The sequence below is a fragment of the Sinocyclocheilus anshuiensis genome, unplaced genomic scaffold (genome assembly GCF_001515605.1).
Source record: "Sinocyclocheilus anshuiensis isolate Anshui unplaced genomic scaffold, SAMN03320099.WGS_v1.1 scaffold190, whole genome shotgun sequence".
NCBI classification, from domain to species: Eukaryota; Metazoa; Chordata; class Actinopteri; order Cypriniformes; family Cyprinidae; genus Sinocyclocheilus; species Sinocyclocheilus anshuiensis.
In genome coordinates, this window is record NW_015547663.1 from 402,830 (window position 1) to 422,087 (window position 19,258).

Genomic DNA, 19,258 nt, shown 5'->3' on the forward strand with positions numbered 1-19,258 from the left:
AAGTTGATGTATTTCCTCAGCGACCAGCACGGATCAGCTCCAGGCATGACGAAGCAGATATCCTCCTCTTTTGAAAGGCCAAACAAAGTAGTTTAGCTTTCACAACGAATCACACAGTGCCTTCACGACATGGTGGCGGCAACAACAATACTACAGCGAGAATAAAAGTTACGCCTTCTTTCTTTGAGTGAACATTTGGGTGGCGTTATGCAAATCTTCCCACATAGTGACGTAGGTATGTGGGGGCGTGTTAGAATGAGCCGTTTTAGGTAGGTGTGGCTGACTCTTAACTTTTATAAAGAATATCTCTTTGGATTTAAAACTTTAGTCTTTGCAACTTTACAGATCTTCTTTATGCACCAAGAGCTTGTAACACTCCAAAGAGAAAGGAAAAATTGAAATCGCATCATATGACCCCTTTAAAAGCCCAGGTTATTATAGAATGGTGTATATTTGGGCTGGTACCCAGGTGGTTATAGGTTCAGGTCTCACATGATCCATAAACAATGTTTGTTTGTGTGTTTACATATGTTTCCTCTCCCCAGGCCAATAAGAAATGTGAGGAGGCACGGCAGGAGAAGGAGACAATGGTGATGAAGTACGTCCGAGGTGAAAAGGAAGCTCTGGACCTGCGGAGGGAGAAGGAGCAGCTGGAGAAGAAGCTACGGGAGGCCACAGCAGAAGTAGACAAACAAGCTCGGCGGGGAAACACACTGGCCCAAGAAAAAGGACGCCTACAGCAGCTCTATGAAGCAAAGGTCATACATGAAAATACAGTTGATACCTTGATGCTTGATACGGTGTGTAAATCTACAGTATGCATTGATTGTATATAGGTTCTTAGGAGTCTTTGTCTTTGATTACTTTTCTGTAGGAGAATGAAGTGACAAGACTATCCCGTGAACTGGAGAAAGTGAAGGAAGAAATTAATTCTCATGTCATCAAAGTAAAGTGGGCACAGAACAAGCTGAAGAGCGAAACAGATGCTCACAAGGTAAACCAGAGAACACTGAATAAAAAGCTGTTCGCACCAAGCATGAATTATAAAGATAACTATAACTAATGTTTTAGCACTAGAACTACCGGAATTCTATAACTACTAGAATGGCCATAGTGGTCATTCTGACTAGACTGAACTGAATGCCATTTTTGTCATATCATATTTACATTCGAAGCTTCTTTTGAGTCTTTTGAGAGAAGCTTTGAATGTCTGTTAATATAAAAACAACTAGAACAAAAGTTGCTAGGCAACATTGACGTACATCTTCAACCGTGGGAAAAAAGTCGCAAAAGCAGAAATTATACGCCTTCTGTAATGCGAACGGTCAATTCAACCGCTTTGGCCATTCAAGGTAGAAATACTCAGAACTCTTTTGTGTTTTGTAATTTGAATAAACTAACAATGTTATAATAAAATATACACACATTTAGGAAAAGTCAGGGTTTTATAGTTGTATGGGTTTTATGTAATAAGTTATTACATTTTAAAATTTAAAAACGGTCAAAATGACTGCCTTGGTAGTTCTAGTGTTAATACTCATTCTAATTCTATGAGAATACGGTCTATATCACAGCTGTAACACTAACAACACAGAGGAATATCATTGGAATCACTTTTGGGATGATTTTTCCAGAGAAGGAATGTTGAAAAACTTTGACAGCCAGTCAGAATACGCCCAATTTCAAAATGCTAGTGCAATTAAAGCAGCAGACGATATAAACAGCGCTTATTATAAAAACAAAAAGTTAATATTCGTTAGTATGGATGCTAATATAGTTTAATATGTTTTTAATAATTGTCATATTGTGAACAAGCCTTGAGAAATACACTCACTTTTTCATGATAGGGCACATTATTACAGCAGCCATGATCTACTCCAATGATGATGAAGAGAAAAGTTAATTTCCACATTACTTTATCCAACTCGTTAAGGGCACAACAACATTTTTCCCCACAAATTTTTCCATCTTTCTCATAAGATTATTAAAAAAAAAAAGATCCAGTGTTATTGTAAAGTCACTTCAGTTGAAGGGATTAGTGTAACTACTTAAATGTGTCATAATGTAAATAGAATTTAGAGTTTTGATTGTTATAAGACTTTAATTTTACATTTAAATTTAAAATTGGCATTGTCTACCAATTGTGACCCTGGACCACAAAACCAGTCATAAGGGTCAAATTTTTTTTTTAATTGAGATTTATACATCATCTGAAATCTGAATAAATAAGCTTTCCATTGATGTATGGTTTGTTAGGATAGGAAAGGAATATTTGGCTGAGATGCAACTATTTGAAAATCTGGAATCTGAGGGTGCAAAAAAAATCAAAATATTGAGAAAATCGCCTTTAAAGTTGTCCAAATGAAGTTCTTAGTAATGCATATTACTAATCAAAAATGAAGTTTTGATATATTTACGGTAGAAAATTTACAAAATATCTTTACTTAATGCCCTAATGATTTTTGGCATAAAAGAAAAATCGATAATTTTGACCCATATAATGTATTGTTGGCTATTGCTACAAATATACCCGTGCTACTTAAGACTGGTTTTGTGGTCCAGGGTCACAATTGTGTCCAGTAGGGTTTTTGCAAAAAATGTCTATTTTGGTGAATTATGTATATAATAGTCTTATTAATTATAGTATTTATTAGTATTTTGAGTGAAATTTTATTTTATAGGTTCAGAATTTTCTTTTTAATTTTAGTTTAAGTGTTTTTGTAATGTGTTTTTGTCATTGTTATTTTTTATAGTTATATGTAGCTTTAATTTATTTTGTAATGCAGTTTTAGTCATTTTTGTACTGTAACTAAAACATATTTATTAGTATTAGTAGATTTTTCATCTAATATTTATGCTTTATTTTATTTTAACTTTATTTTAGTTTTTATAATAGTTTTAGTTAAAAATAACAACACTTTTTTTATTAACATAATAATGTCTTTTAAATAACAGGAAACAAAAGACAAACTAAGAGAAACAACTTCCAAGCTGACTCAAGCAAAGGAGGAGACTGAACAGATTCGCAAAAACTGCCAGGACATGATCCGCACATACCAGGTACTGTTTACTGATGATGACAGGAAATCAGTACTGCCCACTAGAGGGCACCATATACAAACACTTGCCCTGCATGTAGAATGCAAAACAATGACTTGGAGAGACATTTCAAGTAGACGCATTTATAGTTTATTAAAAAGGTTGCTTCAGTCCTCTGCTCAACATAATATAAGTGGCTTATCTTCATCTGGGGGTATATAACCTGATTTGCAGTTTCTGTCGCTTGTTATAAACTTAAGTGGTTACTCCTCTCTTTGTCTCCCGTAGGAATCTGAGGAGATTAAGTCAAATGAATTGGATGCAAAGCTGCGAGAGACCAAAGGAGAGCTGGAGAAGCAAAAACAAGAGCAGACAGACCAGCTAGAGGTACAGTTTCACTTCATTTACACTCAAGATTCCCTTGAGTCAAAGTCATTTTAAGAGCATAAACGCAAGACAATTAAGAAAAAACCCAATCCAGATTGTTTGCATGATATCAGTATATTCTTACCCAGCAGGTACTGTCATAATATTAAGCCCTAATGATATCAATTTCTTCATTCATATTTAAGTAATGTGCTTCAGTAGGGAATAGAGGCCTCGTAAAAGTTAGTTTTAAAACCTTTTGGGGGTCAGGTGTTTGTTCTTATTACACCTCATATGTCTTTGGTTTGCTTCTTTTAGCAGGCTCTGACTGCCACTGCACCTCTGAGATAAACCATTTGGCCCGTATGGCACCTTGCCACCTGCTTTTAAATGTATTTATGAGTAAATGAGCCTCCATTCACCAAGCGTCATTAGTACCTGAGGCCGACAATGAGAGTGTGTACTCCCTTATCAATGAGTCGCCCCTCTGCAAGAAATAGTGTTATTAACATTTGCATTCTCATTTGCATTATTAACATAGTGTTGCCTAGCAGGTGTCCTCTGCTGATTGTGATTACAATAATGAATAATGGTGATGCGGTGTGCGAAAGGAGGGGTTTTCATGGTCATTTTGTTTGATTGGCAGATGCACAAAGCTAAGATTAAGGAGTTGGATGATCTGAAGAGGACTTTTAAAGAAGGCATGGATGAGTTGACCACCCTGCGGACCAAGGTGGAAACTCATTTCTAAAGATAACACTATGAAATGATTCTGTGTAAGAGTACATTATTCTGACGCTTTGGCACTCTCTCTGGCCCTCAGGTTAAGTGTCTGGAGGACGAACGGCCCCGCTGGGAAGACGAACTCTGCAAATACAGAGAGATCATTAACAGACAGAAGGCTGAGATCCAGAACCAGAGGGAAAAACTCACCGCTATCACTAGACTAGAGGAGCAGCACCAGAGGTCTGAACACTCGTGCCTACAGCAACCTACCACTGACCATGTCTATTATTAGTTCAGCTACCAGCTCACAGAGCCTAAACTATATACTGCAGCCAATCTAATCTTTAGGACTAATTCTCTGAGTTTTTCAGATCATGAAATGAGATTAATTTCTTGAGACTAGAGTTGTCACAATAACAATACCAGTGACATTTTTTTAAACCAATTTCAGTGCAAGGCAAACATAATTTTCTATTGAACACAATCCTTTTAAACTATTTTCTAAGTGTGATTGAACCTATCTGTAGTGTTGTCATTAATCAACATATCATGAACTAACAATGAACAATTTTTACAGAATTTATTAATCTAGGTATGCATGTTATAAATACATTCTGAATATTGATAAATATACTATAGTAAATGTACTATAGTATATTTCATTGATAATTCATGTTTTATATATGTAAAATAATGAAGTTATAAATAATTATTATAAATAATCATTGTTAATGTATAATACTAAATAAATAATTTATTAAAATATCTATAAAAAAAGAAAATAAAGTGAACATTAAATAATAAAATGAAGATCAAGTGGGAGAAAAACTACACTGAACAAAATTATAAACGCAACACTTTTGTTTTTGCCCCCATTTGTCATGGAATAGACTGGTGTTGTTATTGTTAAAGGAACATTCCACTATTTTTTTAATATAGGCTCATTTTCCAGCTCACCTAGAGTTAAACAGTTGAGTTTTACCGATTTTGAATCCATTCAGCCGATCTCCGGGTCTGGCGGTAGCACTTTTAGCTGTAGGTGGTCACGTTGGTTATGTTGACGGAAGTTAGCCTATTTTCAGGTGCTGCGTAATAGCATTGCGCCTGCTGCACCCATAGTACGGCAGCAATAGTACGGCAGCAACACTAATATCAAACAAAAAAAATTTATAAAAATGCCAAAAACACACAACACTGAAACTTCTGAAATTAAATCTGAAATTAAAAAAATTAAAATGTAAAAAAAAAATCTAATGGAAAAAAATACAGTTACACTGGACTTTACTCCCATTCCTCATCCTTATTTTTGTTTGTGTGGATATAAATGTGCATTCAACTCTAATCTATAATAATTCAGATAACACTACAGACTTTATTCTCTTTAGCATGTTTGAATGGCATCTGCATCCCACTTTCAGATCCTTAGACACATTAATTTTGCCGTGCTTCTGTTGAGCATGCAGCATCAGTACAGCAGCCTGACCTTGAGCGATCTCCCAGCGGTTGGTGGACCCCGCTGATGCAGGAACTGCAGGTGGATGTGAATCCACTGTAGCGTGATCACACGGGCCCCTGCAGCGCTGACAGACCTCCGTGGCCGCCTCACAGGGGCTGCTCTGATTTCACTTCTGGTGGCCACATAAGCGTGTCATTCAGCTCTATTAGCTCATTCTTATTTTGAGGGTATTTAAAAACTCTACTGCAATGAGTTATGTGTATTCCTTAAGAATGACACACACTTTGTCTGTAGTATATTAATTTAGAGCCTTCAGTCGGACACTTTTATGGTCTGTGGAGTCATTTGGTCAGGTGGGAATACTGGTACACCATTATGATGAAACAAGACAAGGGTGGAAATCGCTTAAATATCACAGCCTCGTGTCTGACGTGTACCTGTCTTTTTCAGGGATGATCAGGAGATCGCGTCCTTGCGGGAGGAGGTGGAGAATCTGAACTCTCAGATCACCGATTTGCAGAGGGACATTGAAGGCAGCAGGACAAGAGAGGCGGAGCTGCTGGGCTTCACTGAGAAATTGACCAGTAAAAATGCTCAGCTGCAGTCTGAGAGCAACAACTTACAGGCCCAGCTGGACAGATTGAACAGCAGCTCCAGAGAGCTGCACAGCAAACTAGAGGAGACTGAGAGATCCCTCTCTGAGATGGTAAGAAGATCGCTTGTGTTAAACCGCTCTGTGTTGGGGAGGTTTCTTAAAAACAATACGATGCCAAGTAACAAGCTACTTGCAATTAAAAGTAGCTGAACTACAGCCAAGCTACTCTGAAAGTAGTTGGCCACAGTACAAGGCACTAAAAAAATATTACAATCCACATTTATTCAAGCTGTTTAAAAGTGCAATATCTTAACTATATAATTAACAGATAATTTATTAAAATTGTCCGCAATATTTATTTGGCATACAAACATTGATCTTAATTAGGGGGAGAGCATAACACTTGATCACAATTGCAATTATTAATAAATAATAGTTTTTATATCTGAAGTAAAAATATTTCTAAACAGCAGTGTTTAATTAAATATGTATTAGCCACAGAAAATGAGCTGTAAAACACCACTCAGGAACACTACTGAGTAATGACTGAAATTAAATTATAATGATCTCATTTATTCCAATGAACCATTGCAATGAAACAAATCGGATTACTTATCACTAGCTACAGTGCTACCTGTTAGAATAAATAGCTTCTTTGTTTGGTTCTGGAAAACCTACACTATTATTGAAATAGCTACGATTTTGTCATAACACTATTACTTTTGGTTGGTTACTTCAAAACACTGTGCACTAATTTGATATTAGACTTCTATCAATATGTATTGACCGGGCAGTTTAATTATAGCAACTCCTTAAAAGATACACACACAAAGCTTTTATTTTGAAGCATTATTCGGTTTGTGTATGTTTTCAGACGGACAGATTGAAGAAAGAGGAGCAACAAAGACAGGAGGAAGTTCTGGCGTTGCAGACAGAGAGAACAACACTACAGACGGAGACATCACAACTAAAGACACGTGTGGAGGAATTACGAGATGAACTGGTCACTCAGAAGAGAAAACAGGCGGCCAACATCAAAGACCTCACCAAGCAGCTCACGCAGGGTTAGCACTTTTCACAAGCAGCTCAAATTTCACTATTTATTGATTTACATTTATTTTTACATATTATTATTTTTTATTGTTGATATATTTATGTGTTTATATGTTGTATATATTTTATTTATATTTATTTATTTTGTTTATATTGAGTCCAGAAATAGTGAGAAATTATCTCAAATGCTACAACGTGCTTTTGCAAAACAAGCTTTTCATGGTCAAGAAGGATGTTAAGCATCAAACTGGCTTTGAACCCAAATTTACCCATGCTACCAAAATGATCAAAGTTGTTTACTAAAGGAAAAAAAAATCACCATAAAATCAAAATCTGAAATTTGTTCATAAACAACAGCTAAAGTGGCTAATATGTGTAGATATGTAAGAAAAAGCGGTATTTCATGCAGTCTCAGTGTGTTGCATAATGTTCAGGTTTTCTGAGGATGAGAGTATGTCACACAACAGGTCCATGCTGGCATCTTTCTAATTTGGCTCGCTTCTACCAAGTATCACCCGCCAAAATAATGTAGAGTGTTGGACGCACAACCTTTGACGTCAATATGGGAAATATTCTCCTCCCTTTAAAAAGCGGATTTATTTTTAATCCTAAATATGCACATTTGCAAGTTTAGTTTAATTTGGAATTGCTTTTTTCCTCATGCTGTTTGCTCTATCAGAGCATCCCCGCGACCCATTTTTGGGTTGCGATATATGACCCTCCAATTAAGAACCATTGATGTGAATGATTTTAATGCAAAATGAAAGACAATAAAGTAACAAATCATAACACAATTACAAAAAATGTCTATATCGTTCCACTCTCATATTGTTTTCTCCTCTGTGTCTAGATGTCTTAACTAGAATTTGATTTGTTATTTTAATAGGCTCGCAGTGAGTTACTTCTCCACGCTCCCAGGAGCCCACAGGCGCTGTTAGTAATTATCAAGCCATATTGACGCTCTCCGTGGGGCAGACTGACGTTCATTACAGACAGATTGAGTTTATGTATCTGTGCCTGCCTGTAGCCGCAGGAAAGGCTAGGTTAGGGCACAAGACTGTTTCATAGCGTCTTTTCTTTGAGAGGAGAGACGAGGAAGGGAGGGCAAGGGAGAACAACGTGCACCATGGGACTCTCTTTAGTGTCGGAGGAGGCATACAGTACGTGAAGGTATTTTTAAACGAATCTATTTTTTCCTCCTCCTCTTTTTTGGGTCCCTGTGACCTTCAGTATCTTTTCAAGGTCTGCATGTTAAATGTGAACCTTAATTCTGAATAGTTGACGGGCACTACAGATGTGCCTGGTGGGTGGGAATTTTATGGTGGGTCATAACCCCCCCCAGCAGGTGCAGCGCTAAAATGAGGCACTGAGCGGTACAAGCACAGGTCATTGGCCCATTACTGTTACTGGGGTGTGTGTTTCAACCAGGAGTGTGTGTGTTTGTCAGTGAGAAAGAAAGAACTTATTGTGTGCTTGTGCCCTTGTGTAGCTCGTAAGAAGCTGGAGCAGGTGGAGAATGGAGGATGTGATCGAGAAGGGAGCAGCATGGGCAGCCGCTCCAGTTCTTCAGGTACATATGTTTAACACTTCATTAGAGACGTTGAGAGCGACACGCATCATAAAAGTATTCATAAGGCCTTATACAACAGTTCACCCTTGCTGATTTTTAGACCTCTTGCTCATGTGATGTTGCTTAATTACAATATACTTTGTTATCCATATCTTTTCATAAATAGCTAGAAGTACAGTTATTATATGTTATAATAATTACCTATTCACGTAAGCACCTAATCCATTGAAACGCATAATGAACACATGAAATTGGGTCTTTTAATGCATTATACTTTTGAAAAGGCTAACTATGAATAGGTAAGTTATTATGTAAGTTATTGTGAAGGTCCACATATATTCAAATAGAAAAGTGTTATTTTAAACTCTAATAATATTTCACTGTATTACTGTTTATGATCAAAAATGCAGCTTTGGTGAAAATCTGACAAGCCAAAAAACAAAAATAAAAAATGCAGTGACACGCTTACAATGGATATGTAAAGATATATCCTGTCTTTCAAAATATAGAAAAATGGTCCCACTTCATAAAGGACACTTTAGGTAAGTATAAAACTAAAATACTGTGAAGCTTTACTAAAAAAATCATGCTTTAACACAAATCTAATCTTAAAGGGGTCATATGATGCTGCTAAAAAGAACATTATTTTGTGTACCCATTTTTGTAAGGCCAAACAAAGTACTTTCGCTTTCACAACGAAACACAGCGTCAACCACATGTGACGACCCCGGGCTGGACTCCGCTAGATATTGTCCTCTTTTGGAAGGCCAAACAAAGTAGTTTCGCTTTCACAACGAAACACAACGTCTTCACGACATGGCGGCGGCAACAACAATACTACAGCGAGAATAAAAGTTACGCCTTCTTTCTTTGTGTGAACATTTGGGCGGCATTATGCAAATCTTCCCACATAGTGATGTAGATATGTGGGGGCGTGTTAGAACGAGCAGTTTTAGGTAGGTGTGGCTGACTCTTAACTCTTATAAAGAATATCTCTTTGGATTTGAGACTTTAGTCTTTGCAACTTTACAGATCTTCTTTATGCACCAAGAGCTTGTAACACTCCAAAGAGAGGAAACATTGAAATCGCATCATATAACCCCTTTCATATTTATGCGTTTAAACCCTGTGGAATACTGACCTGGTTTACTTTCTTCTAAGTGTGTGACTGTAACCTGCAATTTTAAGACTGAGACATGAGTCAGTCAAAGTGAATTTCTGTGGTGATCATCGTTGCCAGTAGCATTTGTGGCATAAATCTTAACATGTACTGAATCCAGAATGTTCTTCACATCTAAGTGCCAAGTTTCTTATCTGTGTTGTTTGTAATATTGCTCTTATAGTGTGACTGTAGCTGCAGTGTTTTGAACCTCTTACTTTCAGGCTCTCTAAACGCACGAGGCAGCAGTATGGATGATCGCTCTCCAGAGAATCAGTCCGGTTCATCGGTGGTAGTGGTGGACAGCTTCCCCGAGGTGGACAAAGCTGTGCTGGTGGAGCGCATTGTGCGGTTGCAGAAAGCACATGCTCGTAAGAACGAGAAGATTGAATTCATGGAGGACCACATTAAACAGTTGGTGGAGGAGATCAGGAAAAAGACAAAGTGAGTGAGAACGAAAAAGACAAAGTGGAAGGTAAAAGACGATGGAGAAAAGCTTCTTTGCTTCCATCCCAAAGCTTAATTTGACATTTACAAAAGAGCTTGAAGCTGCCTGGCTGACATTGATATATATGTTTTCCTATATATCCAAAGTTGTGATGAAGAACACCAAATAGAATCCATGAGTTTAATAGAAAATTAATAATGCAGAAGCGTACAGTGGCACCAGAAAGCATTTGGACACCTATGCCACACTGAAAAATGTATGACTGTCTAATAAAATATCAAAATGTGGCATTTATTTTTAAATTAATATAGCACAAATTTGCCCACACAAAAATGCTGGAAAAGCCAAACCCATTAATAAAAACACAAGTTTGGCTTGTAGTGTGTTTATTATTTAACACTGTTATATCTGACCTGATCAGGCAATTTTAAGTGTCCAAATATTTCTGTAGTGTTGCCACTATAGAGTAGCTCTGAGCTCTTGGTTTGGAGAATTTGAATGGAGTGCTGCCCTTCCTTTCCATCTGGTTGAATTTGGCTGGTCATTGTCCCTCTCTTGAATCCTCTCTTTCTCTTTATTTTTCTTTTGTTGTTTTTTTTTAAATTTATTTATTGTCTGGGGCTTCCTGACCAAGGCTTGTATCTTGAAATCTGGCAGACATCCATCTTTTTCTTTCACACACACACACACACACACACACACACACACACACACACACACTGAGCTAACCTATGTTTCTGACAGAGAGGTCTTGGCAGTGATATTTATAGCTGTCGGTTCCTGCGGGAGTGATGCGTCACCGAGGTTGCTAATGATGCCTGATACATATTCATACGCACCTCCATACATGAGGAATCAAGCTGGCGGTGCCCATTTCACCACAGAAAAAAAGCATCTTTTTGCTAAACAAAGTGAATGGTCTTAGAGAACGAGAGCACTTTGTTTATGTCTTTGGATAAGATAAATAATTTAACATGCTGCAGAGGGCTGTGAGTTGGGTTGCCGCCACCGCTCTGGACAGAAATGCCATTTCTGTCCCTTTCCCATCACTTGAGTAATGATAGACCTTGAATCGGTCCACCTGCACTAACCCACATTCATTAGTTCTAATCAAATACGCATCCCATTGAGGTCAGGCTTAATTTAGCCTCCTTAGCTGATCTTTAGCCATTACTTGCAGCTAAGCTTCCTCAAAGAGTCCAAATTCCCCAAGCAGTGGAATGTTTCCCAGTGTTTATCGACTGTTGCCGTTTGAGTGATTCTTTGACACACTGGAAGGTTAGATCTGACCGGTTCATCGTTCAAGGCTCAGTGGAAATTGATTACAGCATAAAACTGAGGCTGATTTAATAAGGTTTCCTTGATTTAACAGCGTGACTACACCTAGCTGAGGATTTCCATTTATCTCTAAAGAGATAAGCCTAAGTATACTCACTGTGCCTCTCATCAAGGGCGGTTAGAGGAAATAGCTGATGTTCTGGAATTGATACCAAGTGACGTTGGATTTGCATGTGATTAATTTTTATTGGAATGGTGCATAAATCATTGCTATATTTAGTGGTGTTTGCTAAATTTGAACAAACCTCTTACCTAAATTTGAGCATGAGCAAATCATACAATGGCTTGGTGTGGAGAGGTATGCTATTGCTTTTTGAGATTTTTGTCTAGCGGATGATGAAATGTGTGGGAAAAAATGATTGAATGTTTAGACTCCGAACCCCTCGAATTGACATGCATCCCCCGAAGGACCAGTATATCATCAGAACATTGGAAATCATGGAAATATTGTCAGGTGAACTCCAACATTGTGGCAGTTTTGCACAGACAAGGATCGTTTTCAGAAACTTTAATAATGTAGTTTGAGATCGTAATGTATGAAATGCTGTCTGACTGCAAAGACTGGTTACTTGTATGGGTATTTTTTGACCCATATATGTGTTTTGATCAGCACTTTTGCATATTGATTGAAACAGGGATGCGCTGTCTAGATTCATCTTTGATATTAGCTTTGATTTGATAAGCTCTTTGATATGAGCTCATCTTTACTCATGCTTCAGCTGTAGTGCTAGATACTCACAATCCTCATAAAATAAGCATAAAGATTCACATTTTGTCTTTTGATTTCTTGAATGAAGACAGAAGCTTAGAACTCACATATACGAACAGACTGTCAAATCCAAACTATCTTTATTTGACTCTATGGCTTGTGTCTGTTTTTCTACACACTCCTGGCGTTCTCGCTGTCTTATCTTTCACTTTTTCTGCCTCTAGGCTGTGAGAATCAGGCCATGCCACTGCGCTTAAGCTATAACTGTGATCTCTTTTATACAAATAGGTCTTCAAATCAAAATCAAATGTCAGAATGGTGTCAGAGCTGTGGCACATGATGTACTGTAGTCCGGCCTGGGTCATGTCCTGATCCAATTCCCCCTCTCGTCCCCTCAAGTTTACTGTCAGTTCTCCACTGTCCTATATAATAAAAGCCAATTAAAAAATCAGTAGTGGCAGTGGATTACTACCAAATTGTGCAGGTAACTTACAATAAATTCCAGTTATTGTTCATGCATGTTTAGTTAGAGGCAACTTTTTAATTTCTTCGTGTTTCGTTTTGTTAAATACTACCGTTATGGAGCTGGGGTCCACTTGGACCCCATATTAGTGAAAGGTAAGTTTATTCGTTTTTATATCTTCTTTCTTTTGTGTGTGCCTATGTGTATCTATATGTGTGGGTGTTCGTCCTTTATGTAGCATCAGCACATTGCAGAGACTTCGTTTGCCAAGCAAATGTGAATTTTCCCCGGTTTCTTTTCTGTCACACTGATAAATAACCGCTCTGAGACATTTTGAGTCATCGGGATGGAAAAAACACAACTCTTTTTAAAAGTTTGTTTGATATAGATGCCCCAGTGTGTTCATTTCAGATTCAGACAGTGAAATGAGAGTGAATTCATCAATTCAGAAAGCACTTACATCATTTTTTTTTTTTGTTCTCAGGCGGAGACCTTTAGCCTCAGGTCCTCTAATGTCTTTGTCTCGAGCATTGGTCTGAAGAAACCATTAGAATCGAATTCAGCCTTTATTTGGGCCATGCGTCACTGCATACAAAATAGATTTGATATAGTGGTGGCTAAAGAGAGAACTCTCTCCTGGAGACTAAAAGATCACTCCATCACTACATCATCCTTTATAGAAAACCACACAGGCTGTTTTTTTTCCTTTTCCCTTTCTATTCCAGCATATTACATGAACAACAATAGTGATGGAGATGATAATTACTTTAGATTTCCATCTGCCCACCACTGTGGTTCAAATTGAAGCATTTAAAGCTGAATTATGTTTTTTATAACTTAAAGCTTTTTTAAGATCTCTAAAACTCTGGGTATAAAGTGTGGTCTCCTTTTGTCTTTTTTTTTTTTTTTTTTTTTTTTTTAACATCAATTACGATTACAACAATTAGTGTTGACATTTTGGTAGCAATTTGAACTAGGATATGGTAAATAATATGTATCGTTGTTATTATTATTATTATGAACATTATGAGCTTATTTTTTATATATATACTCCTAATTCCAAATTTGGTGAAAAGCTGTCATCTTTTTATTTCTGTGCTCTGGTGTACTTTTATTTCTCTGAGCCTTGTTTTCATTCAGGTAAAGTTGCATATAACCTTTTACACTTGTTAAGGACTTTTACGCAAGGCCATACTATGACTTCAATTTAATTTGATTAATTGAAAACCAATCTTTTATATACTTTCTTTCAAGAAAAGCCGTTAACCAAAAAACCTTTCAGTCTTAAATCAAAATCAAGAAGCCTGTCCCTTATCTACACTTAGTATATGACCACTATATTCATTCACTAATTAAAATAGGCTAATTGATTTTTTTTCAGGAAGTACTCCTGCAAAACTGACAATGGCATGAAAAGCTTTTTCAATGAAATGAGTGTCACGTTAAATAAAACTTATGAGACCAGCTGGCTGAGATTTAGCTGTTCAAAGCCTTCTAATCTGTTATTTGTGAAACTCATTTATCATCTAGAGTGAAAGAGAGAGACACTGATGAGGTGGATACGGCTAATGGGGTCCTAAAGGCTGCCGACTTTCCCTCTTCTTTCCCTGGGTTTGTTCGTAACATCACCTTTTACCTCCTTGCTGAGGGTTATTAGTGTGGCAATGGCCTTTATGGCTTGAGAGTTCAATGACACTTAAAATTGCTATGTGTGCATGTGCATATATGCTATTTAGCGCACGATGCAGTTAAAATTCTGTGTGTTTCCTGCAGGATTATCCAAAGTTACGTGCTCAGAGAAGAGTCTGGAGCTTTGTCTTCAGAAGCCTCAGATTTTAACAAAGCCCATCTGAGCCGGCGGGGAGGTATCATGGCATCACTGTACACCTCCCACCATCTTAGCATGAGATGAGCAGGAAATCCGACCGTTTCGAAGCAAAACGGACAGAAATTGCCTGATTATCCTAGCTTACATTCTTGCTTTTCTCAGATGTGCCTCTTTTTGCTTTCTGTGTATATGAATCGAATGGCAGTGGAAATAATAGCATAAGTCCTCACAGCTGTCTGATTTGTTTCTCTCGCTACAGGAGAATCTCCAAACGCTGGGTTCGGAGATCGAACGACTAATCAAACAGCAAAGAGTGCCGGAAGACACCACCGGAAGGAAGTGAAGTCATCCGAGGGGAAGGATGTTACAATAGCACATGCTGTAAGACTGAGCCCGTTACGAAACGATTTACTCAGTTCGGGATCAAAACAGTGCTCTTTTCATCAGACAAGTTCAGTCTGTTTTATACACTGGAGGTACAGTTCAAAACAAGGACTGAACTGCGCTAACTAAGGAGACTTGTGTGACAAATGACTGGAAAGCAAAGAGATTACCAAGAGCCGGTGCTCACTTTTTTCACGTCGTGCCCAACTGTCCTCTCTTCGCCGTCCCCTGCGATGTAGCCTCCTCATCTGTGCCTTGATGACTCAGTTCATCAGGTTCAGAGCAGAATTGTAGTCCAAATCCAACAACGTGGTGTTTGAAGTTAGTAGATGAATGACTATTCTCATAAATGTGACCCCACGCTCTTATGAAGAACAAATTGTGCTTGACTAATGGAGATTCTGCAGCTCTTTAGAGACTTTTTCCTCTATTCATTGCACCGCAGGTTAATGGCTGCTCCTCGCCGCTCTTATACAAACGTGCCAATTAATGAATGTATTGTGTAATGAGAAGGACCCTTGCGTCTAATCCCACATGCTCTGACCCAGGAGTGTGGGCAACATTCCCTGTTTGAGCTGCTGCTAGGTTACTGCTACACCCGGATAGCATTATCTCTCGCTCGTAAAGCACTTAGGCGAGAAGGGCCATGCCAAAAAACACAGCTCTTGCTCTGTCTCATTATGAAGTTAAACAGATTAATCAGAATGAATAACTACATCTCAGAAATGTTGATACATGTAGGGCTAGTCTTAAGGGAGCTTGCGGTTCATTCTATCTGGATTAAGTTGTAATTAAATATTATTGTTTTTCCCCTCCTCTTCTGCTTTCCCCCCCTTCTACCTCTGCTTATATGTTTTCTGTAGAAACAACCTTGCAATTATTTTTATTTTTATGCTCCAGCTTTTTTTTTTTTTTAATCAATTATTTTCTTGTGTATGACGTTCCTGTGCTGCTTTTGAAGAGTTTGTTGCTCCCCAAAGAGATGTAGAGTGTAAAATCCCTGTGAAATGGAGACATTGTAAATATTAAGGGCAAAAGTGCAATTTTAACCCCCCTCTTTGTTTGTTCGACTGAGCCGTAATCGCCCCAGCCAGCGGCCCATCTGAGACTCCAGCAAAATCCATCCAGTTCCGTGGTGATGTAACCATATGGTACACAACACTGTGCAGAGTTGAATCCATTCCAACCGATGAATTGCGAATGCCTGAGGCATCACTGGTCTGCTTCTCCTTCCGTCCCTTCATGCGGGGGTGCATGATGAAGGATCGCCCCATCGGATGCTGCTGATGGATTTTTTTACGTTCACCTTTAGAGCAGATAATTGGCAGATCTCAGCCAGTTTATCAACCATTTTAGTGCCATTCTCAGTCTTCTGGATTTTCTCACGCTTGAGCCGCTATTGAAAGTAAAATCATGCCCATACACTGTGATAAAGGGTTTATAATAACTTGACATACTGCAATATAAGCTTGTCAAGGTCATATCAGTTGTTCTAACACTGAGAGCCTGCGCTTTAGCTCTCAGCACTCCCAAATCGCAAACACATTGCAGATATTCCAGAAAACGCTGGATGAAGGAAATTATGCAATGCTAGCAGGAAAATAAGCATTTACACAGAGCCCTTAATAGCGAATTGAGGACTCTATAATCTGTCGGTAATTTATCAGTGTACTTTACATTCATAATTTATTTAATGTCTCAAAATACTAGAAAGATCTCTTGAAGCATGTATGTGTGTTTGTGAATGGTGAATTGAAACTGATGGGAAAAAGAAAAAAATCATGTATTGATGGTCTGTCATTTGTGATCTGCTTGACTGTATAGTGAGTGAAACTGTGATTATAAATTTGTAGATATATTGTACAATGGTCCAGTGTTTTTAAATTTCTGGAGTTTACTGTATATATTAAGTTTAAAGGGGATTAAAATGAAAATATTATAATCGGAAGTTGTTTTCATTTGTTTTAAACCTTTAATCTATTTTCTATAAAAAATGGTTTTAAGCCGTAATAAAATATTATAATAAAATATATTTTTTTCTATTTATATTACTTGTATTACTTTTATATATTTTAATATTTATATTATTTTATGTATAAATTATATAATCTAGCAAAATTCTGATTTCGTGCATATCAACAGTGAATGATGTGGGAGAGTTGTTTTTTCCTCCCTAATAAAACCCTATTTATTTTTTTGCCACCATAACTATTCAGGATTAAATGGTTAGTTGCATTTTATTACTCCATTTAATCTTGCATTTTCCCTGCTGTCTGCAGCCATATCAGAGCTGCTGCCTATTTTGAATGACTTACAAGGTGATTTATGGGTCAGTGCACAAACCACGAGTCTCCCCCGACCAATTTTACCTGCATTGCTGTAAGTAACATTATGTAACAGTAGCAGGTGATGTCCAAAACCAACAGTTTTTGTGTACTGGGCCTTTTTGATCTTTTTCAAACAGAAAAAAAAACTGTGCTCATATTGGGCAGATCAACATAAAGAAAAGTTCTTAGAATTTTATTACAAGACTGGTAGTAATAAAAATATATAAACTACTTTTTCGAATGCACATTGCATCTACCCCAATTTACTGATTTTATAGGCAAACTGCCGCAGGACACTGAGTACTGGAAACTCACTTTTGAAAAATAATTTAGGTGGTGCATTTCCTGTTAGCTTCGACCTGCACTAATAATAGACGTATTTACACAAATGGCTGAATGTGTTTATCAAACAGAAGCTCTGTCTACATATGAAATGCACACAAGATTTTGCTATCTGAACAGACCTCCTACATGTACTGCAACAGCTTCAACTTTCAAAACTTAAACTCTTGCAACTCTTCCTCTACAGTACTCCTCTGTCTTTTATACTGGACACTTGCATCCTGCTTGCTTTAAATTCATCTCACCTGTGTGGCATTTCAGAGTCTCCTGGAGGTGTTGAGAGATGGCAGGTTAAAACATTATGTACATGGCAAAGGGCCATTGCGTAGGCTAAACTCAGATCAGTGCCTATTTTAAGCACTTCAAGATAACGTGCTCCGACACTCGTATCAACCTTGGAGACCCCCAGAGAATTCATGAGCCTCATTCAATGCTTTCGACTATCTGCGAGGTCTTGTCGTGAGCAACAGGAATGTTTGTGAGGTTATCCACGTTTTGCAAATATATCTCTACGTAAATATAATCAGATCCAGATTCTTATTTTTGGGAAGTAGCATTTTTCCATTAAAATGTCTTTATCTGGTTGAACATAAAATGCACAAAACAGGAAAATATAGGCTATACACGACAAATTTTTATTTTTTTTTATTAAGTAGCCTACTTAATTGTAATATTACTAGTATTACTAGTAATTGTAATATAGGCTAGTTCAAACGGGGGCAATAAATAGCCTATTCTAAAAAATATAGGCCTATATATAATGTAGATTTTCTTTTATGAAACGATTAAGCCGTTTAATTGTCGTCATGATGCGCATTTTTCTGGATTTCTTTTTGGTTATTGTAAAAAAAAACACCTTCAAGTAATTTACTTGAAGAGATTAACACGGAGTTTTACACTGTTGTTTAATGTCATAAATCTAATTTTGACCCATGAAAAGGATTATCATAGTTTTCATCATCATACACTTCCAGAGGTGGACAAAGTACACAACTCCATTACTTGAGTGAAAGTACAGATACTGCTGGTCAAATATTACTCCATTACAAGTAAAAGTTGTAAAGACAGATTTTTACTTAAGTAAAAGTACAGAAGTACTTGCTTTTAAAAGTACTTAAATACCAAACGTAACTTTTTATTGTTGTATGTAATACTTGCAATACTTCTGAAGCAACTTACAATACATTACACCTACTGAATACACTGACTAGCTTGTAGTATCTTTGAAATAAAGAGCTTTTAGAATGTTAAAAACCTATGGGGGAAAAAAAACAAAACATAAATAAATAAATATAAATAAATAAATAAATAAATATTTAAAACCCCTACCCACCCCCACAAAAGCAGGATGGTAGTGATCTCACACAGTTCTGACAGTGTGTAGCCATTCATCCACATCTGAACAGAGTGGACAGTGAAATCCTGTAAATACAGAGTGATAAGGAAGAAAAAAAA

General features: G+C 37.3%; 1 protein-coding gene across 1 annotated transcript in view; it reads left to right on the top strand.

The window, feature by feature from the left end:
- The window catches only part of LOC107702417 (coiled-coil domain-containing protein 186), a 43,439-nt gene extending 28,605 nt beyond the window's left edge, over positions 1-14,834 (top strand). The window contains exons 5-15 of the mRNA XM_016504740.1: positions 546-758; positions 875-994; positions 2,956-3,060; positions 3,328-3,426; positions 4,052-4,138; positions 4,229-4,371; positions 6,038-6,293; positions 7,057-7,246; positions 8,725-8,805; positions 10,189-10,408; positions 14,696-14,834. Of these exons, the coding sequence (XP_016360226.1) occupies positions 546-758; positions 875-994; positions 2,956-3,060; positions 3,328-3,426; positions 4,052-4,138; positions 4,229-4,371; positions 6,038-6,293; positions 7,057-7,246; positions 8,725-8,805; positions 10,189-10,408; positions 14,696-14,834 (1,653 nt within the window). The remainder of the gene's footprint in view (positions 1-545; positions 759-874; positions 995-2,955; positions 3,061-3,327; positions 3,427-4,051; positions 4,139-4,228; positions 4,372-6,037; positions 6,294-7,056; positions 7,247-8,724; positions 8,806-10,188; positions 10,409-14,695) is intronic.
- The last annotated feature ends 4,424 nt before the right edge of the window (positions 14,835-19,258 follow it).